The 25283-nt window shown below is 39.4% G+C and overlaps 1 protein-coding gene across 2 annotated transcripts in view; it reads left to right on the forward strand.

Annotated features, from left to right (window-relative positions):
* LOC102686098 (endothelial cell-selective adhesion molecule) overlaps positions 1-25283 on the forward strand; it is a 48940-nt gene that overhangs the window by 6403 nt on the left and 17254 nt on the right. The window contains exon 1 of one of the 2 annotated variants that reach the window (XM_069182649.1): positions 932-1041. The exons of the other annotated variant lie outside the window; for it this stretch is intronic. Coding sequence (XP_069038750.1) covers positions 954-1041 — 88 coding nt within the window. The 5' untranslated portion in view covers positions 932-953. Of the gene's footprint in view, positions 1-931; positions 1042-25283 lie in introns of those variants that run through there. 2 annotated transcript variants of the gene reach the window in all.

Genomic DNA, 25283 nt, shown 5'->3' on the forward strand with positions numbered 1-25283 from the left:
GGTGATCATTTACTGTATGGGATTTGAAGGACTTGAATAAGGAGCAGGTCGTTTATTGGCTACATTGGCTACATGTTCTGTAGGCTAGAGCTCCACAGTGCATTAAAAAGTTGGGATATTGCAGCATTGAAACAAATTTGAATTTATTTGTAATTTTTCATTGTACATAAATATAATCTGTGGATCAAAGTCCTACCCGTTTCTTTAAAAAGGATTCTTCTCTCCTATGTCTAAGATGTAAAAGCCAGGAGGGCTCATTTTTTTCACACGTTATTGACTGCAATGGCTTGCAAACTTGGTGGCTAGCACTAGAAGGAAGTCTCTCGGAGAATTGTCTCACAGACAGATGTACATTGAAGTCCACTATCTGCTTTCCTAGTCTCTGTAGTTTCAAATTGCTTTATGTGATCTCGATGGCTGCTTTAACTTAGACTGTCGGGCATACTTTAGACTGTAAAGAAGTCTAATTTGACCGAGTTTAGAAAATACAGTTTTAATTATGATAATTGGGTGGGTAATACATCCTTGAAATCCTGCCTAACTCATAACTGTGTTAAAAACAGTGAATTTGTGATTGTAGATTGTCTCCATTTTTTATTTAAAAGTTCAGGATATTAGTTTAAATCTAATCTTATCTTGCTTTGAAACTCACAATTATCTTGTTTGTTTTCCCGGGAATAATTGCTTTATGTTATGTCCCGAATCCCTTGGGAGTTAGAGTATTTGACCGAAGTGCAGGGTTTCTAGTTGCTTTGTAAGGCTTTTCCTGCTCTGTCTTGTACAATGGCAGGTTGCTGATGCAGAAGAGCTTTTTTCTGTGTCTCTCTTGGGAGAGATTTCAGTAAAACGATGAGTTTGTAAAATGAGGTGGAGTTGTACCCACTAGGTCCACACTCTGACAGCACTGACAGGGTAACTGTGAGCGATTCTGTCGTACCAGATATTCTCTTGGCATGCAGCATGTTATGTCAGGCGAACTGAATGGTAGGAAAGAGACTGATCATAAGGAAACTGTGTGGAAGAGAAGCCTGTCTGTGGAAGGTAAAAGCCAGCTGTATGCTTTTTATAAAAAAGGTCTTGCAGGCAGTGGTGAAAGATGGAGGATTAGGAGCTCGGAGACTGTGACGTACTGTATCTCTTGAAGCTTAGTGCAATCACTTCTGCCACGGAATATTCGGAGAGAAAGGGGCTTGGCACACCTTTAAATGATGGTGAAGTCAGCTCTGCAGTTTTTATAAAGCCTTTTTTATTGTTTGTGCTTACACACCTGAGAAAATAATAAGAACAGGGCGAAAGATTAAGGCTTTGGATTATGCTGCGTTTTCCATTGTCTAGTTTACCGGGAGGATTCTCAATCTAAGCAGTTTTATTACAGCTTCCCTTATAATGCCGAAGAGCAGAAGGACAGCACCATTGGAATAATAAATGCGGGAAAGTCTGGCATTTGTACAGATGGTCTTATTAAACCTGCTGTAGATTTAAATATATATCACATCTGCTGTGGGGTCAAACTATTATAAGAAGAATTTCCAATACACACCTCAATAACTGTTTTTAAAGAACATTTACAGTATCTGTTAGAATTATGTCTGGGATACAAATTTAACCCCAAGCTAATCACTATATATGCATACTTTTTTTGCTTAAGTAGTCTTACATTTACTTCTGCAATTTACCACTGAGAGGAACTTGATAGTACATTTCACTCCTGGCTCAGTCTGTATTGAATTAGGAGCGCTGGCGTGTTCTTTCATGCAGGTTAACTGGCACACACCACTCGTTTTGGAAATGTGATAATGTCTGTTTTGCAGCTTGGCTCATTCATCTAATTACTACAGTAGTGAGTTGTATGATTATAGATGTTGTTTTGTGGGGAAGGTAACCCACTTCAGGCTCTTAAAGCTCAGATAAGCAAATTAAGAACGCTATTAAACCTCTTGGTTATGACTCCTCACCCGAGACCCTTTAAATAGTGCTGATCTTATTGGGAAGTCAAATGAACAATGGCAAAGCCAACAGCATCTTGTTCATCTTGATCTTCTTTACAGAGTCCTTGTTCTCCCAGGGTGTGAATTTCTGTTTCCGGGTTTTGAAGGGAAAACGTTTTAAACGCTGAAGACGTTTTTTTGCCAAATGTAATTTCATAATTAAACATGGTGTACTGGCAAATGGAGAGCCTGAAACGTGGAATTTTATTTGTGATTGTGCGAGTCTGATTTTAGTGAGCATATAGTCTGTATTTATACCCAATAGGGGCTGTTTGTTTGGGTCTGGGCTTCGGACACTGGTGTTTAATTCACTTACGCATTACAAGGCTGTTTTAGATCCGTTTCCTGAAATATAGTTCCTCCAGTTAAGATTTTCAATGTTTCCAGCTGGGTTTAGCTATATAGATGGCGGCCCTAGCAGTAATAAATGTGTAATGCTCCATTGCATTGGACTTGGGTTTGCTGTGTATCTTATCTAAAGGGGCTTGAGTTTTTATCTGTGTTGATATCTACCCCTGGCCTAGGCAGCTAGGTTAATAACTACTGTTCCGTCTACTGACAAAATCCACACTAATCCCATATGGCCAGCTGAGCTTGAGAAATCTCAGGCCGTCCTTTAATACAGCTGCATCTTAGAGCCTGTTTATCAGCGTCGCAGTGCAGACTTGGGATTTGAGACAGGAGGTTACAGAATTAGAGCTCTGTGTCTGATGCGGGCCACAGATCTTTGAGGGAGAGAACCAGCGTCTGAGTCCATTTTGTTTTTATTGATGTCCTAGTAACATTTGACGAATCTCCCAAATGGACCACTCAGATTGTCATTTGTTCAAAATTGCAGCAGAACACAAAGTTAGATCCAACGTACAAGACAGGAGACCCAGTGCTCTCAATTTTTTCTTTAACCCCCGACAGGAGAGCCTTATCACGGACACTACTACACTGCAGACCGCATTCATATATTTAGAAATGTCTAGGTTTTGTAACCTCTATCCAGCCTACCTGATAAGCAGTCCAGTTTAATTTATTACTAGTAAGCCTAATATCTTTAATTTTACAAGTTAATTTATTTAAATATATCAAGGTGATTTCTTTCTGTTTTCATAGGCTGTACTTACGCATTTGTTATACTTCTGGGCTATCCACGGCCAAGACTGAATTTACTACTCCTGCTTTACTATCACCTGCTACATCGCTGAGAATCGTAGACCATACTTTTGATTGCTTTGTTTGATTTGGAATCGATCTCAGAATACAGGCCCGTCTGTAAGCTACTGCTGGGCAGACCCCTGAGGCGGCTGACTAGTGCTTGGGTCAGAGCCCAGTCTCAGCAGAACCATGCCTCTTTAGTCGTACAGTTAGGTGAGTTCAGTTTGCCTGTCGGTGAAACACAGTCATCCACATATTGCTATGGATTGGTTTTTACTACATTCTTTTCCCTTTTCCATGCTTGACTAAATCTCATGCAAAGCAGGATTTTGCCTGCGGGGCTCTACCCTGCTCCTGTTTGCCTACAGAATTGCTGGACACCTCAGCCTGTCTGCTGCTGGGGAAAAAACACACACAAACGCTTATTTACTGCTCAGATGTCACAAAGAGCCAGCAAGCAAGAAGATCTCCACAGGGGGAGACGGGGGCAGGCCTACCTGACAGCAGATCCTCCCCACTATAGCCATGGTGTGGGCCAGGCGTGTTGTCAGCAGGTCTGAGGACAGTGTTGAGGGTGATGGAACTGGCATAACTGCAGCAAAACAAGCGGAAATTGCTCAGTTCACTGGAGCTAGGGTTTCTCCGATAAGAGCAGCTCTGTCTTCACTGTCTCCTCCTGCGTGCAGTGCATCATGAGACTTGCACGTGAGTCCTGAAAGGACCCTTCCCGCATCTTTATGGAGATTTATTGATTGAAATTTAAATTACTTTATTTCCACAGTCCTGCTCCTCAAGATGCTCATGCATGTATCGGGAAATGCTGAAATCAAAATTAAAACGGAAGTAAAGACGAAAATCTTCATGCGCTCTTCAAGTTTGATATGGTCATTAACTGTGTTTCATCTGTTTTAATATAAATAATGAACCTCCAATGTTCTGCTTTTGGGAGAGCAGGTCGCATGAATTCGTTTGTTTAAATTCACTTATGACTAACCCCTGTTCAAGCATAATTGCAGGTTTTAAAACACTGCACACTAGTGTGTCTAGTGGGCTGGAATAAAAGCAGTTTTTAATGAAGGCTTTCTTTTCCCTGAAAGATTTATAGAATTTGGTGAGTAGAATTTGCACAGACTTACCTTTCAGTGTTTGGGCCATTTTAAAAAGAAAGATATTTTTATGTTGAAGGTGAGGTACGCAGACATTGCTGGACTCTGTATTCCCTTCTCCAGTAAAACATTCATTCAAATTGTCAAATTTGAGTCAAATTGTTTTTCATTAGTTGAGCACAGATCCTGCAGAGGGCTGTGAATTTATCATCAACTCCACTAATAGCCCCATACTGTATAGTCTCTGTTTTTTGTTTTTTTGGACAATGTTTTTTGTGTTTTTACCAGAAAGTAAATGATTTTTGTTTTCCTTCTGTGAAATACTTCACAAATTCAGACAGGGTGCAATTCCTGAGGAACACTTTATCACTTTACTAATTAATTGATAAAAGGGAAAAACAATTTGTTTGTTCGCCAATTTGTCTTCTTTGTTTTAGCATACAGACAAGCTTCTCTAATCAGGTCCTAGGAAGCTCTATAGAGTTACTTCTGGTTGTGAGTGTGGCATGTCTCTCAATGATGACATCACGTCAAGTTTGCAAGTGCCTGGAAAACCACAGGTGTTGCTGTTTTGAGTCAAGAGATGACCGACTGACTAACTCCGGTCCTACCCCTGCCTGTCCTGAAGCCCCTGGGTACTACCCCCTAAAGAATCTGGGTCACAGTCTGCACAATTTGTGAGCCGTTTGAGCTCAACGTCCACTCCACTTACTGGATGAACCACTCGGGTGACCCTGGTTCATCAATTCATTGCCCGGAGGAAATTTCCAGGAACTTGTATCAGGTGAAACAGTCAGAGCCGTGGTGCAGTGGTTAACATTGCTGCCTCACAGCGTTGGGCTGTAGGTTCAATTCCAGACCTGGGGACCTGGGACACTGCCTGTATGGAATATGTACAGTATGTTCTCCCCAAGTTTGTGTGGGATTCATCCCGATGCCACATTTGGCTTCTGGGATAAGTGGCCCAGGTGTGAGTTGTGTGCATGTTTGTGTGTGTGTCTGCCCTGCAGTGGACTGTCCATGGGTGTCCCCTGCCCTAAATTGGACTAAGAGGTTAGAAAATGGCTTGATTTAGCAGGTCAAGACCAGAGCACTTGAACGTTTTAGTAACATTCCAAAATTAGGAACGCAAACCTACCCTTTTGTCAGTTTTATTGTTCATAAGGCTTGTTATGAAAACATGAATTAAGATACCAGCACTGTAAGTATCTGTTTTGTTTTTTAACTGCCAACATCTGTAGTTACCATATTACTTGGTTTTGATTTTAAAATCACTTCATAATCTCTGGGCCAGCAATTCCCATTAGGCCAAGCTTTGTGGCCTACAAAAACCATGAATGTAGTAAATTAGATAAAAATATGTCTATCGGGCTGGTTTTGTTTGGAAAAACATCTTTAAATGAATAAATACAATCTGTAAATATATCCTCCCGTAATCCCAGCCAGAAAGAACAGTCGGTCTCCTGACACCAAAGTTGTCTCTGTCTATAAGATTCTTTTTCTGGGATCAGTCACTGCTCAACAAGCTGGAAAATGCTTTAAAAGGCATTGATTGCAGGCTAATAGGGCTTTGAGTTTTTTAAAAGCATTTTTTAGAGCTGTCCATGCTAATGGCACTGATTAATTTGCTCCCTCTCATTAGTGGTGAAAAGCTGTGTTCGGGCTAACACATTATGTGTGAAAGGCTTCTGCTATTCTGTTGTCATTAATTCACTGGTGAATTACCATAATTTTACTTGCATAAGTAAGGGCAGATTTCAGTGTCTCTGCTTGTTACACGTAAAAACCTGCCCAGGCTTCATACACTGAAGTAAGCCCCCGATTTAGTGGTTTATGCAAGAACATGTTCATTTGGGCTTTAAGTCCACAAGCCTGACAGCCTAGATTTAAATGAAAAAAAATGTAAGATTTTAAATTAATACAAAGTACAATGCAAAATACCTGAAGCCAGGTGACCTTCCATATACATGTATATGCAGTTGTTTCATTTAAATCGGACAAAAATGAAAGCATTTCAATCATTATGATAAACTTCTTTTTGAAAATAAATCAGTTGAAGCATACTGTCAAGAGGTCAGAATAAAGCTGAAGTTACATATTCGCAACAGCAGAAGCACTGATGCGCTGTTTTATGTTCCTCCTGCAATCCCTTATCCTTTAATAATCATTGCAGAAGAAGTAGACTAAGAAATGTTAATTTATGCACCTTGAGCTTTAATTTTTCATGCAGATTTGGGCACTTTCACTAGGTGTCTTTTCATGTTTTCAGAAGCTTGAGGTCCTATTTCCCAGAAAGCTTAGAAAATCATTCTGTCAGTCTTTGAACAGACAGAAGTACTTTGTAGTAAATGCTAAACAGGATCTATCTGGATTAACTCGGGATTTAGGCAGTTTAGTTGAGCACTGACTTTCATGTTTTCAGGGAGCATTTTAAAACACAAATGCTGCCACCCAGTCTGCTATTAATAATGATGACTATATAAATTAACACTCTCTCTTCTGCAGTGTTTTGTTGAATCCTTTTTTTTGTGTGTGCGTGTGTGTGTGGGGGGGGGGGTTTATTGGTTGGTAGCATCCCTGGCAACAGGAGAGTTAAAAAAAAAACCAGCGTGGTTAGGATTTAAGCAAAGCTCTCTCAGAACACTTTTTCCTGTGTGGTGCCATTGCAACATCCAGGAAGGTTAACTTCTTTGGCCAGGCGAAAGAATGGGAGAGGCAGTCTGACTTTTATTCTGAAGCGGTTCGACTGGAGAACCTCAAAGTGTGAGCTGCCAAGAAATGGAGGTGAATTCCACGTTGAAAAGCTGGATTTAAAAAAGCGCAATGTTGGAGCTTCTCAGGCTTCTTCGGGTCTCTCCTGAAGCCGTTGGGGTAGTTTCTGAATCAAAATCAGTTACAATTAGAAGACAAGGTGTGCAACAATAATTTCCCTGTGTCTAGATATTATACTTATAAATATTTAACATCCCAAACAAATTCTTTCCTTAAAAAAGCCCATCAGTTTCCATTATTACTACATGTTTCCTCACCAGACCTTTTCCTGTTAGATTTTCTGGCTGACCTTTTCTGATTAAGCCTGCATATTCAGGGAAGTGTGCTGGTATTGCCTGAAACCCAGTGCCATTTAAACTGCAAAAGAGTGGATTATTCCCTCTAAAAGTCAGTGATCAAGACAGCTATTAGTTGCTCACAGTTCTTATTGATATTTCTTTTTAACTGTTTTTTTAAATCTAATTAGCGAATGATCATTAAAGCAATTGATTTTTGGAGGATATCTAGATTGTAAAAAGCACAGCCCACTCACGATCTTTCTTTTGTGCGCTATGCAATGCTCGGAAGTGAGGTCAGCATTTCATTATAGGGGGCTACTGTCATTTAAATTGGAATACCAAAATGAGGTTATTGTGTACACGCTTTGTATCTTTAATTCAGTTAATTTGAAATTACAGTGAACAGTAAGACCTGCATGTTTAAATATAAGCCAGCACAGTGGTGCAGTTAGCTTTGTTGCCCTGCAGCTCTGGGGCCCTGCGCTTCAATCCCAGGCTTGGGGTGCTGTCTGTGCGGAGTTTGTACCTTTCTGCCGGGTGCTCTGGTTTCCCTCCACAGTCTAAAGACACACTGGCAGGTTAATTGGCTTCTGGGAAAACTGCCCCTGGTGTGTGTGTGTGCGTGTGTGTGCCCAGTGATGGACTGCCGCTCCAGGGTGTACCCTGCCTCGTGCCCTTTGCTTACCAAGATAGGCTCAGGCTCCCCCACAATCCTGCTGTATATTGTCTAAAGTGGTTAGAAGTGGATGGAAGATGAATCTTTTTTTTCTGTTCAGATCATAGATAAACTGTGCTGTCTCACTGTGGTAGTACATGGTTCAATCAGTTCCTTTTACAGGGATTCTGGAGTCCCCAAGGCTACATGATCTTGTTAAGGGGTATTTAGCATAGCTGTTTCTGCTTAGTGCTTTCTTTTGTGCACCCTAACATCATTAGGCCAAAACCTATTTTATTTTCTGCTTGGTGGGCAGAACTTTCTCGTGCATTGGAAGTCCAAATAACAGGAGTCCTATAGTTATGCATTGTATATTTTATGTATTTATTCATATCAATATTTATCTCATTGAAATATTAACTGTGTAGTCAATAAGACCTTTCCTTTGTTTGTAAACTATAGTCTACATCTTAAGGCACTAATAAGTTTCTCAGAAATCATTCCGGATTAAGATTAACTGGATTTAAATAGCTATTATTTTGTTTCCTTGAAGAAGAGAAGGTTAACAAAAGAAGGCACTGATGCTGATTTCAGAGGTAACAAATCTTTTCAGGACAACACAACATAACACTTAATGCACCTACTGTACAGGCCTTACTGACTTTTTTTGCGCATAATCTGTGCAAAGGACTTCAGTGTTGTCGACCTGATGTAAACAGTGAGTGAATTCCTAAAATCTATTCCACTGACTGGATATCTTTATTTTTGTTCCATTTGTGGCCTTTTAAGAGCATGGGCTATTCAAAAATGAACATCAACTCAATGCTTATTTTAGACGGCAGCTTTCTTGGCATGCCTATGAGAATCTTTTCTCTTGAAGAACAAAATAGTCATAAACGGCAACCATTATTTCAAATAAGAAACAATGTAAGGCTAACTGAATATATGAACTTAGAAAAGGAAAGCTAAAAATATTACTTAGCTTGTCACCCCTTGCATCAGAGTACATGCCACAGTCTCCATTGCACATTGCGCTATCAAAGAGCATTATATTACGTTCCCTGGGGAACTGAAGGTTCCCACACTGTCGCGCATATATATAATGATGATGTAAGTGCTTTTTTGTTCAGTTTTTGCCACTCACATGGTTTTAGAAGTTGTTTCTCTTGTTTGAGTCTTGCCCTTTTTGCTGAAAATTGCTAAAGTGTAGAATAATTTTGTATTCAATGATCTAAGGATTAAGCAGGAAAAGACTTCTGTACATACAGTAACTGATATAAATGACATGTAAGTTGTTTCTAGAGAGGCGTTAATGGAACTATAATATATCCTAGTGACCAATAAAACAGGTAGCTGTACAGTGCAAACTCTATGACATTCTTCCATCATATTTTGATTTTTTATTAAACTCTCACAAAGAATTCAGTTTCATTAAAACACATTACGAAAGAGAACCAGTCTAGTGACGAGTTCTGCAACAGCTGTCTTTTGTCTGGAGTTTTCAACTTTCTCTTCCAAGTCTCCAGACCTGGTAAATCTAGAAGAGCAGACCCTGCTGGTCATACACAACATCCTCCTTATAATCTTCCTGAAACCGGACGCCTGCTTCCTCAGCCTGGGATCATGTCACACTGAAGCTGGGAATTGGGCCTTTCTGCGAAGGCACGCGAATCCCAGAGTTGTATGGAAAATTCTCCATATTGTAACCTAGAGCTTAAGTTCATTTCCCAAGGCTTAAAAATGATAACAGAAATAAAAATAAAGTTAAAAAAAACAAAATACCACCGATGCAGTCCAGTCTTCTTCTGGGAAAATACATCCCAAACAGCTATGTTTTTTTTGTAAATATCAGAGAAACGGATCACACTAAAGCTACTGACACAGAGGTCCATAAAAGACTAGTGTTCAACTATGTTATCTTATTTTGGGATGCATAATTCTGTGACAGCATAATGTTTGGAGAACAGCTCCACATGACCGAAAAAGTCACAATTTTTGACATTGAGCCAGCATACTTTTGTTTTTGTTTTTACAGTTTGTTTTGAAATTTCAAGTTTATGGGATTACGACGTATTTTGTGAGGCAGGAGATATGTTCCAAATCTTGTAAAACACAATAATAACCCATTGCCAGTAATTCTCTCACACTTGCTTTGTATTTGGCCTATAAAATTCTACTTGAGAGCTGCTCACAGGAAAACCTTTTTGCTGTCTTTACAAAGACACAGGGCTCTTTTACTGATAGGCAGCTTGATCACAGTAAAGGTATCAATAATCCTGCACAAACTGTGTAGTTTCCGATTAGAATAGATACAGTACCTGTTTCATTAACGTATTAGGCTGGAAACAGTGCTTAGTCAATTGAAGATCCTCATTCTTAAATTCTTGAGCTTTTTAGCTATTAATAGGACCTCATCTGAGAAGTAAAAAATAGGATTTACAGTATGTCAAAAGAGGAATTTTATTTTAAAACTATTCTTGAGATTAAACCAATTCGATTTTCAATGGTTTATTCAAATCGCCACCAGTTCTGAGCGAGTCAAAGTAAAAAATAATACACGTTCAAAAAATAAAATTCAATAACTGCTCAGGCAGATTGGTAGGGAGTCATGTCAAAGCCTTCCCTAGTGTAATCTATCAAAAAAAAAGAGTTGAATTCAGAGCAGTAACAAAGATGTGAAATAGGTTTCAATGACCTGTCCTTGGAACAGAAATGCTCTAAATTATATTAAATAATTATCCTCAAGCCAAATACTGTAGTAAAAGCAGTAATGCAAAGAGCAGCAAACAATGAAGAAGAAAAAATACCACAAAAGACTTTGGTTCTAGATTGACAAGGTTATATACAGTACTTAAAGAAACATCAGCAACTTCAGCATTTTTTTTCAGGCAAATCTTTTAACATTCTCCCACACACAAACTACTGACATTGTTGACATCTCCAGAACAGGCCAATACGGACAACATTCTTGCAATCGCTTCACCTCTGAGGCAGTAGGTTACTGTCCGTGAAGCTCAAGTGTACATTATTCAACAGTAACACATCATTAAATTGTAGCCCTGAAGCTAAAAGAAATCAGGTACAGTATAGTGCAGTTATAATGCAGTGCTATATTATTTGAAAAGCTAAACTGATGTTGCATTTCAGTGGGACAGCAGTTTTGATTTATAATCTTGTACTCGTCTATACTGTTTTGTTTTCCAGTTTTAAAATACACCCCAGAGACAGTGCCACTCAATATTTTAAATGCGAACAGCACTGATTAGTAAAATGGAGTCTTCTACGTGCACGTTTAAGAAGATTTAATGCTCTACAGTTGATGTAAACCTAAGAAGAGCCACATTTTGACTTGTTGGGAAAGGTACAGTAGTACCAACACACTGCTGAGATGAAATATGGGGCTGCCAATGTTACAGCCAAGCACTCTTGTGGCTAAATCCAGAATAAAGTGAAGCCTATCAGGGAGATAATCTGGCCGTCCAGCAAACAGTGAATTACTAGTAATCTAATTTGGATTTGATAACAGTGTGCAGGTGGCAGGTTCTTCAGAACTGGGATTTGAGACCCAGTTTCTTGGTCTTGAAATGGTTACTGAATGAGAAGCAGCTATTCTCACCCTGCTCTCAGATATAGTCCTGCCCCTCCTCGAGCAGCATGGTAGGTGTGTCACTTGCTTTCAGGTTACATTATTCCTGTTCATTTCTTCTCCTCGAAATTAGAGAGCTCTCATCTCACATTATCGTGACTCCACTGAACAGACCAGCTTGCGTTGGAAATGAGAGCCGTTTTGCTGGTTGTCTCTCACACCTTATTCTGTTTCACATCTGTGGTGATTTTTTTTCTTTCCGAGTATTGATCACTTCAGTGCAAAGTACAAAACGGTTAAAAAAGGCCGGTTGATCAAGATGCAAACTACCAAACTAAGCCTGAATTAACAAAAACTAACTGTAATACCTCATATTTACATATAAATAGAATACTACACCCAGCCCCAATCTAGTATTAAAATATAGTAATATAACACAACATGTTTAAAACACAGGAACAACGGGCCAAATCCATGTTATACTTTACTGCAAGCAAATTGCAAAAATTGTATTCATTTTAGAGAATTAAAATGTATCAACGTGCCCTTATGTTCTGGTGGATCATTTTAATTTAGCAAATATTCGCGAAATGCTTAGTGTTCTGCTTTTTAAAAGCCTGTGTTACGCGAGAGGGATTTTATTCATAGCAAAGATCTGACAGTTTTGTGACCGATATACATTTCCTCCGCACGTGCTCCTGTCTTGCAATCTCAATATTATGCCCTTACTCCCAAAGCAGTTTGCACTGTTACTGAGACCTGCCCGGAAAACTAGTCAATCACAAGAAATGCACGGCCACTGCCTCACGGTCAGTGTGAACGTATTGTGAATACAGCATTGCAATAAAAGATACTTTCATTACAGAATAATAAGCATTCTAGATATCCATCAAAGCCTTATGTTCTTGACCTGGAACCCATTCAGCCCTAGCACCCACACTGCTGGTGCTTTCGTTTTCTAAAGTGATTTGTTGAGGAAAAACACGTAAAGACGCCTTTAGATTCCTGATTACTCGGGGCAGCTGTACTCAGTTTGATCTTATGTGTGTGTGTAATTGCATGCATGTGAGGGGGGGGGCATACTGTACTACAAAAGGAAACACAGGCTCATCTATTTGAACAGCAGCAGCTGCCATTGTGACCTTTCATTTCAAGCTGTCTCATTCTGCGAAAAAAAACAAAACAACAACTAGCAAAACTGGAAGAACTGAGAAGAGCAGTGCAGTCCAAAGCAGGTCTTTGTTGCACCTTTTGTGTGAGCGACAGTGCACAATCAAAGTAATAAATAAGCAAAAAAAGTAGTACTGGAAAGGGGAAATAAATAAATAAATGTACGTGGTGACATTACATACACCTGAGACATTAAGAACCCTGCTTTTGTGATGTGAAGCCCTGAAAGCTTTTCCTATACATATACTGTGCGTGTATATTTCTACACTCAGGACTTGACTCTCATCCCTCTCTGGAGCAACAGTCCTCCTACAGAGATCTGAAATACACAGTCCCTTCCAGCATCTCGTGAACGATCACCTGTTTCTGGCAAAACCTGTGACCATCTCCTCACTCAAGCGCACTACACCTGTCTTCCCCCCATTTCTCCGAACCCCTGCTTTCAGTCTCTGTTTCCACATAACTGCACCAAGTTACCTCTTACTTAGGATCTGCTGCACCTCTTTCATGTTGCTCTGTTTATACTGTTGTTCACTCTTCATGATCTATAAACCCCTCTATAAACCACCTACATTAATTTTTTTTCCTGTCAAACACTACTTTTTATTGCTTATTTATTACGTTGATGGTGAACGGTTGCTCACACAACTCTGTTAAAATAAGGGAAAATGCTCAGGAAATAGAAATCTGGGTCACCACACAGTTAGCCTAAATTGGCCTAAAAACCAGAGACTGAGCATTAGGGGGAAAAGAGATTGAACCTCCATCCGCCTCCAGCAGTGTCTCCCCAGCTCCAGAGCGGGGACCCCCCAGGGCAGGCTGCGGGCCTGCTTTGAGGGACCTGAGGGGAGACTCCCATCCATTTCATTCACTCTTAAAGGGGTGTAAAGGGGTAAAGAGGGGCTCTGTCCTCATCCTGACCTCGCTGCAACAGCCACAAATCCAGCATAATGGATAAAAAATACCTGTGTCTTCTCTCATACCTCAGGTAAAACTACAAGTCTGTAGTCCATAGAAAACATCCCTTATCTGTTTTTAATATCATATGATTTCAAGACCTATAAAGACTTCAGAGAGTGTTTTTCTTGAGCGGAAGTGATCGCCGGTGGTTTAGCTTTGAGAGATGGCAATTGAGGAGAAATAATTGTGAGTACTGCCATATTCTCATCAAGAGTGCAAGTCATTAGTCAACTATCAAAATAGTTTTTAAAAAACCATACGGTAAGAAAAAGAGTTTGTGAAAGTGGACATATGAAAGTTCAATAACGTGATATGTACTACTGTATAGGTGCAGGTTAAAGGACTATATACAGTACAAACAGTTTACTACAGAAAAAAGGATTCGTCTGCACAGTGGAAACCTCAAGAGAGATCAATAACCCTGCAATTCTCCTCAGACTCTCTTTAGGTTACTAGTCTTTGTTTCCTGGCAGGCCGGGTAGGAAATGTTCTGAAGTTTGACGTATATTTTCTGGCTGACCACATGCCATCAAAGACGAGCAGTATATGGAAAGCTCTGTCCGCTGCGACCTGAGAGAAACATGCGCGGAGAGTCTGAAGGAAGAGCGAGTTTGAGGTCTGCAGCACTCGGAGTGCGATGATTGCCACAGCGGTGAGGCAGGACAGGAGGGGGACCAGGCCTCACCCCCCCCAGCCCCTGCTCCTCCCCAGCAGGTCTTGTACTCTTTGAGACGGGGTGACAGATAGCCCTAAGGCCAGGCCACTAAGCTATTACCATGCTCTAATCCTATTAGCCTCCCAAGCTGTTGTTCTGAGGAAGGAGCTGGCGTCAGGAGGATTTCCAAGCGTAAGGAGAACCTCTGCCCTGATCTAATGAATCATTTCATAATTTCGCAAAACACTGCCATGAAAGTGCCAATTAGGCCTTACAGGAGAGGTGCCTTATTTCTCAGGCACTGCCTTCGATAAAGAAACAACCTGCCCAGGACTGAACACCTAAACCAGCCTGTTGTGTGCTGCAATGCACACTTAATGAGCCTAATAAATCTCTACAGTATGTCTATATAAAAATGGGGCTATTTTTTTTAAAAAAATGTACACAACATTTTTAGTCTCAAGGAGATCAACACCATTTAAAGAAGCTTAAGAAATAGCCATTGCTGTTTCCGTTTCCCCCCCAAAGATTTCCCTCCCGGTGCCAGGCATCCCCTTCAATGACATAGAAGAGAAAAACTATCAGAAAGACCCACGCACCACGCCCGGTCCCGTGTGTAACTGCTTGTTGAAATACGGTGCTTTGCCCCAGATCAGCTGGGAGAGGCTGTGCTGCCGAGTGTGTTGCTGTGCCCTGTGCCATACATCCCCCCTCCCTTCATTTCTCCCTTCCCTGTATCAGTGGAGACAGGAAACAATGGAGGAGACTAAGGTTACCACATAACAAGCCTCTGTGTAATGACCCAGTTCCAGGAAGGATGGGTGGTGCACTGTTGACTTTCAGAGCTATTGAAATTCCAGGGCCTGTTTCCCTTTAACTCTCAAAAGGACAGATGACCAAAAAAAACAACAACAAATAAAATAATAGAGAACCTGCTGTAGGCATCAACACTAAAATATTTTTTTTTCCTGACACCATGTAAACAGATAGAATCAAAGGTGTCTTTTTGAAAGAAAAGCCATTTTGTTTTTGTTTCTTCTGTGCATCAAAAGGCAAGAAAACCAAAAAAGGATATCATATTTTAAATAGATGTACCATGAGTATGACTCTCACACACTGCAAATTCATCGAATTATCCTTTCTCAGAAAATTACAAAAATTACAAAGGACGTGCCGAAACACTCTGTTAATCCTGTAGATGGGAGATGTTTTTTCTTGACACTTGATGAAAAAGACTATAATGGTAACTACACCATCCCAGCTAAGACTGATTTATTTTTTTTTATTCCAGAAACAAGCATTTCATTCTCCTGTGGCAGAAACTGCATAATTTCCGAGGTTAAATTAGAGTTTCTGTTGACGTGCAGAGTAAAAAGACAATATATCTGAGGAGCTATCGCAGACATCAGTCTTATTGTGAAATTGCGAAGCAGCGCTGAGGTGAGGCGGTGTCAGGAAATCAAGGCTTATCTCCGTGTGTCAGGCAGCTCGGAGTCAGGGAAAGGAAAGGCCTGCGCAGAAAGCCTTTCCTGCAGACAGGCAGCCCAGGGGAGGCACTGGGGGAATTAACAATTCAATTAACTCTGCCGTTTAGCAGCGCATGAGCAAGGAGGTGAAATTAGAAAGTTTTTTTTTTGTGCCCAGATTCGTTGGAGATAGCATTACAATCTCAAGAAAAGGAAAATGAGTTAAACTTGAACAGAAGTTGACTTACACTTCCTCTTCACATTTATAAGCCTCTCATTGCAATCCATCACAGCTGTGAGAGTACTATCGCAATGATGCATGTTTTCAGAAGCACTCCCCACGCTCCCTGCGCTAGTCAACAATTCCCTCTATAACCGCCAACAGATTGTTTATTCCAAGGGGTCACTGGGACCCATTCTGTTCCCAGCTAACTTCCCTTTTATATCATTTACTTCCCAACCTGGGGATCACTCCTCTGATTGAATCCCAAAGTTAGACAGTTCCCAAGTAAAATGGTCTTCATGAGGAGCACAGGTGGAGCCTTATTGTCTTCATGCTTCCTTTTCAAGTCTGGGCAAGTGGCCAGACAGTGGTGACACCTGTGACATCCTGCGCACCGTTGAGCATGAGGTCTTGTCAGTGGAAGCCACATGACTAGACAGACAGAGCCTTGACATCTGCTGTGGGCACTATAAGGCAAAGGGTTCTGCCAATTCAAGATGCCAATAATGTGGGCAATTGGCATTAATATGCTTCGTGCAGGACTCCATGCATGGCAATGCTTAAGGAATAACTCTCAGACATACCTTCAAGGTTTTTAAGAAGCTAAATAACACAAACTGGATTGGCTAAAATAATTCATTCATACCTACGCATTTACAACTAGATTCAAAGGTGTATAACAGTACATTAAAGTATTCCTGTTTAATTTGTTCACTGCTCTGCTACAAGAATAACAAAACTGTGGGAGATTAGGAATACATGCCTGTGGTGATCTCTAATACTTTCTTGAGAATTATAATTTCATATTTTTTTAGGTTTTAGCGATCCTTTAGTATAGAATTGCAGTGTATGAAAATGCTTCATAGTGGTCGTGATTGATTCATGGGTTTCTTGTTCTTGCCTACACTGTAATCCTGTTATAAATTCTGCTGTGTCCTGTTTTAAGATGAAATTCTGAATTTAATTTTCTATTCTCTTGTACAGTCAGTCTGCAAAAGCACTCATAAATTACACCACCAACCATTCATAAATAAGGATGGAATGTGTCTGTTGTCTGTGAACAAAATCGTCTCACTGTGGACTGCATAACTTTAAGATCAATATAGCTTCTAGAGAAAAGATTCTACCTAGCCTCATAATTGCAGTTCATTTGCAGGACAATTAAAATTCCGCATCTCAGTTGTTTGTGTATACTTGTTTACAGATATCTGCAGTTGAGGGTTAGTTACACTCTAGAAAGTTTTGCACAGGGGAATCAAAAAATTATGCAGGGAAGAAATGCAATGTGCACAAGTGTTTTTGCAATTTAAGAAAAAGGATGGCTTCATCCACTTTTTAAATAGAGAAGGCAGATTAGGCAGTGATGTTCCAATTAGCATTTATATAAGTAAGCACATTATTCCCTAGGAGGAATCAAGTACGGTTCTTGTCCTGAAGTTCTTATTTTGAGGAAACTGTGTCAGATCTATCCTTAGATGAACAGAATAAAGAAGTTAGAGCTTGAAAACAAAATGAGGAAATAAACATGATCATAGTGGCATATTTTAAGTACCCAATACGAACACTAAACAGTGAATCTGATATGAAAATGAATGTTAAAAATGGACAATATACCTTTTGATACAAAAATTAGGCTCAATTAAATTGCCCCATAAATTACAGATTGGATCAAGCTAACTAAAGCAAATAGAAGTCATGAAATCTCTTACAGATTTAAGTGTCTTAAAACTGATCGCAGCTGTTTCAAAAAGGCTAAGAAAACCGTCCTTGGTTCTGTACAGAAGAGGTCTTTATACAGCGTTTCAGGCAACTGTTGTGTCTGCACATTTACACTGCTGATAAATCACCATTAAACACCATTACCGCTGAACAGCACTGACTCTTCTGTATCGTAAATGTTTTGTACAGTAGATGCTCCTGACCTGTTTTACAGCACTAGCTCTGTGACCACACCTTACCTCTCTCAGCCATCAGACTCTTTCCCCACTCCTGTGGTCGCCACTATAACGCAAGTTTTTTGGTTCAGGCCATATTCACTAAGGCAGTTGCTATACTGTATATCAATTTGAAACATTGATCAAGATGTTTTGAGAATTGTGCATACAAGTTTCATGCCCAAAGTTTTCTACCAAAAGTACAATACATTGACACACAACGCACATGGGATTACAGCTTTAAAACATTTCCTGGAGAAATTGAATCCAAGTGAAGCTGAGAGAGGACAGTTTGAAATACATTTCACCACTAAATTAGTTTTAAGTCCGTAATTTAACATATCGCTAGAAAACACCCTCAAGCGCCTGGTGTTCAGACTGTGGAAGAGCAATTTCTCACTTTCATTTTTCCTGGAATGTGCCTGCAATGTTTGTATATGTAAATGTAACACAAGAAGTTAATTGGTTTCTGCATTTTTTTTTCCTTTGGGAATCCTCAAGAGGATTATCCAGTTCATTTGATAAATAAAAAAAGCACATTTGCCAATGCATTGCATTCCTTAGCTCATTTAGAGAAAATACTTGAAAGGTGAAAGAGCTTAACCTTACTGTCTGGTTTGAACAAACACACACTACTGGACCAGATTTCAAGTGCAGATATAGTACGAGAAAGAATCACAGGTGTGGTTACTTTATGGATCCTTTCTTAGCTTTAACTGTGATTAGGAAGACCACCTGGATAAGAGAAAGTGAGGAAATAAAAACACATTTCAGTGTCTGTGCTTGATGTGTTTTGAGCTGCGAAGCTTTGCCTTGAAGAAAGGTCATCTTCTTCAACTAGAGCGAGCTCACTGGGAAATAAGTGAATAAACAGAAAATAAAATCAAACAATGAGCTCAAGCCACTTCTTCACAGAAATCACTATCTCTAGTTATTTGACTCTCGTAAGTGGCAGGGCCATTGACTGTGGAGAGTACAGTATGTGGACTACTGAATCGAACATAACGCCCTCTGATTTCATCGAGAGCTGTCCAGGGAACAAGACTTGTTCAGACATCCTTTGTTTTCATTCCATAAGGAGGCTATTGTGCTGTTTCGTTATCCCTTCTGCTGTGTGGACGAGGTGTAAAATGGTACAATTGAGACATTTGAGAGAGCTATGAAAATGATCCACAGCAGCTGAGCTTCCTGATTATAAAGAAGAGGAATTATGCACCTAGGTACAGGAAGTCTGGTTCATGGCCTGTTTGTTCAAATGATCTCTTTAAAGTACTGAACTTGTAAGTCTTGTTACAGATTTGTAAGCTACCTGGTTTATTTTTAGATGTAATATATATATATACATCATCAAAAATAATATTTAAATAATCTGCGATAACTCTTTGAGGAGCTCATGCATAAAATTGTTAGATTCCTTATGCCAGAAATGTGCTACAGATAGTCATGGGAATTGAGTAATGGGATGCATGTGGTCTAAATTAAATTTTATATTAACACACACATACCCTCACTGTACAAACATTATTATGTACAAATGGATGTATATTTTTAGGCACTACAAAAATGTCCACCATGAAATAGAAAATGTAAATATGACAGGTGTGTTGATGCTCACATCATAGGTATATGGCTTATCTGTTCAGAGCAGAACTGTACAGCTCCTATTTCTGGAACTAGACCAATTTAAAAACTATAAAAAGGTGTCATCAGTCTAAATAGTAAAAAAAAATTTTGGACAGAAGATACAGAGGGCAATTGATGCCATACCATCTGTTTAAAGCATTTCAAATGGAAATAGAACCCCAATTTGGGAAATTATATAAGTTCTGTTTTTGCCTGTGCTATGAATATCCTATTAAATTTTAATAGGGAAAATATGATATTCTGCACATTTCCTAGGTGTTATTAAGCAGCGGTATAACACAGTCGTTTTAATCTGAAGTGAAAATTGCTACAGAACAGATCATGCCATGTTAAATGGAAATTGTATTTGAAATTCTAATTGGGGGCAGAAAATATAATATATTTGCTCAGAAGTTCATTTTTATTTACAGTGGCTAAAACAATCCTGATGAAGTGACTGATTGAATTAAACGATTCTGCGTAATCTTATCAAAATACGTTTCTATTTCTCATTCAATTCATTTTACCATTTTCACTTTTTAAATGGAACGTTAGAAATAAATTGATACAGGTTTATAGAAAAAAAATAGAAACAATGGAAGTACTATACATTTGCAGTACAATAACACCCACAGAAAATGATAATGTGTAGTTTAAATGGTTTAGACCTACAGATAGCTAACTGGGATGCCTTTTACTCTAATTAGGGGTTAATACTGTGAACTTTCTATATGTCACATTACAAAACTGTTCCATTTGTATTAACCATATTCATTATGCAAAGTCAAGAAGCCAGTATCAAATAATGCTGAAAGTGAAGACATAGTCCTGTAATGATAAATGATGGGGCTTCTAAAGAGTAAAGAGTAGTGATGGATTCAGTTGGAACTTCCAAGATATAAACTGCTCTGTAGACACTATGTGATAAAGTTCTGATTAAAACACATCCACTTACATGACAATATGTCTGGAAAGATCAAATGCAAGAAGATCATCTGTGATTTCAGCTATATATGAAACCAACTTAGGAAAATTCTCCTGCAATCTAAAAACAATTTGTTGTGGTCGCCCTCCAAATGAAAGAATCAATGAACAAGCTGTTGGTTAATGGTTTGCACGATCTGCTCTAAGGAGAGCGAACACCATCATCCTTTTGGTGTGTGGCCACCTGCTAAAAGCAAATTTAAGATCTTAACATCTCTGTGGTGGAACAGTTTTGCACAGAAGCCCAGATTAAAATCAAGACTTCGACTCACCTGTCTAATCGCAGATCATAAATGCAATATTTGAAGGTGGCTTTCAGTTTGCCAGTAGCTTTTCCCCCCTACTCGATGGAACCTATGAGGTAAAGGGTTTGCAATGTGTGACTGGAAAGGGGGTTTTGAAGGTCTTGAAACCACAGTGTTATTGTTGGCACAGGATTCAAACCTATGTGGCTGGTTGTGTATTGTAACTGTACAAGAGAATTGTAGTTTTTGGGGTTGGGGTTGGGTTTACAGTATGTTTAGGCCTGGAGTTTTTCCCTATCTCTGGAGTCTCTTAACTCCAGTGCATGAACAGCCGTCGTGTTGCCAAGAGTAATGCCCGCAAGCCAAATTTTCTGTCTCGCTTGTTTGATTTCTCTCAAAAAAGCTTCCATTGCCCCCGTTTAATTATTAATCAACCCCAAATGGCCCTAGTTACATTTACATCAAGGGAGATTTCATCTCGGATCTTTAGGATATAATTGGAACTAATAAGCAGTAAACACATCCTCTAAAACCGCAAAGCATTATTAGTGAGAAGACTGCACAGTCCGTCTCAGCAGGTAGAGCTGGACTTTCAATTTGAGACTCTCGCTCTCTGCTAGCTTTTAAACTGCCATCTCTTCCTTGCACAAGCCTGTTGAAATATTTCTCATCTGCTTGCATCCAAGATTAAGGAGCCGGAGAAAATTCCGCTGATGTTTTACAATTCAGGTGCAGTCCTGGCCTAATCCTAAAAGTCTCAGTTACAGAGCAAAATCTCTGTGACCCAGGCTCCACAAATACATACACACCTTTTTCTGAAGCTAACACCATTCCTGCTATTTTCAGACAACTTGCTTGGGAGTCCCTATAGTTAGCTTTCAGTGAATTCTTGTCACTGGCCATGACTTGCCTCTGGTTTGGAAACTGTGGTGGAAAGCTTTGATCTAGTAAAAAGCAGCAGAACATCTCAGTGTATGGAAATAATACTGAATGACATTTACTGAAAATACAGTTTGAAAATAGTTTTTATTTCCTTAATTAAATTCTTCACAATTTATCCATAACCTATATATATTTTTTATTTCACAAAATGGGATGCTATAGAAAGTCTGAATACTTTTGCAAGGCACTGCATTACAAATATTGCCTTGGATTCTAAGCCTGGAATGTAATTTAGAAGAATGATAAGTGGTTTGCCTTGAAGGTCACTCCCAGTGTTTTGAAATGATTCAAAAGGAGCAGCCTTTCTGATTATCCCGTAGATAAAATAACATATGTCTTCAGGTTTTGACTTTCTTTGCAACTTGGAGTTAATAATCTTCAAGATTTTATGAGTCCCATAGGGGGGAAAAAAAAGGTTAGCTGAGAAAGTAAAGAAACGATTATGGTCTGCAAAGCCCAGCATGTCTCAATGAAAGAGGTTAACGCCATATCTTAGAAGTTGGGAGCCTATGGCAGTAATTTTGATGGCAATTTCTACAACTGCCAGAATGGCTGAAAAACAGACATGCAAGGATGTGTGATTGAACAAAGATTGATGTTCTAGCAGTAATAATCCCCTATGGGTCTGCACGACTGCAATAAAAATGTTCGAAGAATATTGCTATGCACAAAAATAAAACAAATTTCCAAAGCAGTACAGCTTTAAAAGACAATATGTGCTCATTGACATTTTAATCAGTGATGGATAGCTGTGGGACAGCGAGACTGAGGCCGAAATCATTCATTCAGCAGCACATCCATCAATAACTTTAATGCTTAAGGAAAGAGGAAAAAGCCAAGGTAGAAAAGAGAGTTGCATTGCTTTATTGCATGTCTGTACTTCACTAGCCTAATTCCTTAGTGGAACAGGAATTTAGTTATCTTGGTGAAGACTGAGGCACAGCTTGGAGTTTATCCATTTTGTCTCAATATCCTTGACCTGGATAACAAAAGAAAGCCCGGAAGCAGAGTTTTGTTTGGTCCTGTCCAGTTTGACCGGGTTTTGAAATAATGTCTCTAATCTGCAAAGCCCAACAGCTGCTCTCCGGGCTGGTTTCTCCTCAGGTGCCAGGCTTGATCTGCCCTATAGTCTCGCATTAGCCTTAGTCGACCAGCCTTCTCCCTTCAAAAGCTGGTTCACCTCTCCTCCCCTGCTGCCACCACGGACCAGAGAGACGGATTACTGGGGTTAAACCTTCCTACAGGAACACACGGACCTCAGCACACAGCAAACCACAAGTAAGAGGCCTACACCCAGGTGATAGAACATTGTCACATGGGAAGGCTCATTCTTGAGGTGTGAGGCTGTAATAACACAGACGTTGCCCCTTTTCCTGAAATAGTTACCTACCGATTAATCAGACATTAGACAAAATAGTGCAGACTGACCTCTTTATTATTGCGTTTGGTCTGAAAACAAGACTGGCACCACTGTTTGACATCTGAGGTTCAGTCTGCTGCCCAGCACAGTCAACCATCTGCACTACATCCCAGCTTTAACCACAGGTCAGCATGCCTCTTCATGTGACCTCTTTTTAGAAAATCTTTTACTGGAGTCAAACACACCTGAGTTACAGCAGAATACAAATGTTTTATTTCGGTATGTACATCTTTTATTGCATACAAAACAATCTGCAAAGATTATTATTGATTTATTTGGCTGATGCATTTTCTTCCCCAGGAGCGACTTACTTTTCTACCCACTTATACAGTTGATAGTTTTTACAAAGTCAACTAACATGAAAATAATTAAAAACTTTTCTTGGAAGACGTACACTGCATCTGTGTAGCTAGATGGATAAACAGAACTGTATTGCTTAATGGTGTTCAAGTACACATGGTGGGTCATGCCTAACGCCAAAATAAGAATACCAGTCATTGTTTCTTTGGTGCTTGAGTTATCTGATTTCAAATTTATGGAAGCATACTAAGACATTTGAACTATGTCAATTAGATTTAGTTTTGGGTTTTTGCTGAATTTTATTTCATTTTCTAGATGCCTGGAATTAACTGGAGAAACCTGCATTTGACTATAAAGCGTAGGGAAACATCCTTTAGATACAAACCATGCACCTAAGAGGGAGTGACTAAATGTATTTCAAAGAGTGTCTTTGAATTAATAAAGCCATCAAAACTGGCCTGAATGGAGCTGGATTAATCTTCGTGCTGAAAGCCTGACTGGCAACCCTTCATAAACTGAATCAAATCTCACCCAAAAAACACAGAAGCCCAAATGATGTGAATGTTTATTTTTTAATTATTTTAATCTACAGGAGACAATGAATTGCCTTTGGCCTGTCATTAGTATTGCTGCCATAAAGATTTAATTCAGTATCTGTCTTTTCAGGCAGGCTTCATTTTTCAATGTCTAAACATAATCTTGCCCTACTCCGGAAAGAAATAATTAGTGAGAAATAAATGAGAGATGTCACAGTTTATTGAGTATCACAGTATATTAAAAAGCAGCCCCGCCTTTTATTTTAATTTCATTATTAAACATAAACGAAGGAACATCTTCTTGATGAGTCCATCTACTTTCTGTACAATTTCTCTCATATGAAAATATATTCTAGTCCATGCAGGATTAATTAAAAAATAATTAACATCACGAAACCTGTATCGTGCCTCATTGAGAAAATACAGTTGTAGTTTACTTTTAATATTTTAACCCAATCCAACCCAAAATGTAACCCAAACGTCACATACAGTATTTCCAGCTTATTCTCACAGAAGGTCTATTCATCTGCCAATAACCTATTAATCTAGTCTTCGAGGCAAGATAAAACAGGATGCCTGTTATTGCAAAAGGTAAAAAAAAATGATTGAAATGAAAACGTGCACTAAAATATACAGTCTGTCTGGATATGCAGCACGTCGTGACTTCGGTTATTCATAAATCACAAGACATTCAGTTTGCACACATCAGTTTGATGTTCGTCTGAACCATTGGATAGTATTCTAGCCCCCCGACAAACTTCTTTACGTAAAATAAAAAATCTGTTTCGTTAAAAGGTTTTTGATATGGTCTTGAAACAGTAAATAATTATATTGTACTACAAGTAGCATCGATTTGTTTTATAGTTTTGGTAGTTCCTTTCCCCATGGGTTACGGTATGTCAAAAGCAAATCTAACTGTCTAGCGTCAGACTGGTTTTATTTATCCAACACTATTTTGTTCCCAGGTCGTGAATTTTTTGTTTTTGCAGCCTGACACACTTCAAAATCTGCTGTCCTTCATTTAATCTAAAATGACACAAGAGTCAAGGCTCCTCATGGCGTTACTTTTCTCATAGTGTGTGCGTTCACAGATAAAGACAAGGTAAGACCGAGCAGCTGTGAGACTTATGTGGAGAACTGAAAATACAGCATTCATGAGGAAGTTATTGTGGAGAATTAATTTAGTTTTTGAAAGCGGGAGTCGTGTATCTTGGGGCCTTTTGGCCTGGCCTCCCTGCTCTCCGTCTTGACCCAGTGTTTGCGTATGATGGTGTCGCTAATTTTGGAGCCTGTC

The sequence above is a fragment of the Lepisosteus oculatus genome, chromosome 23, assembly GCF_040954835.1.
Source record: "Lepisosteus oculatus isolate fLepOcu1 chromosome 23, fLepOcu1.hap2, whole genome shotgun sequence".
Taxonomy (NCBI): domain Eukaryota; kingdom Metazoa; phylum Chordata; class Actinopteri; order Semionotiformes; family Lepisosteidae; genus Lepisosteus; species Lepisosteus oculatus.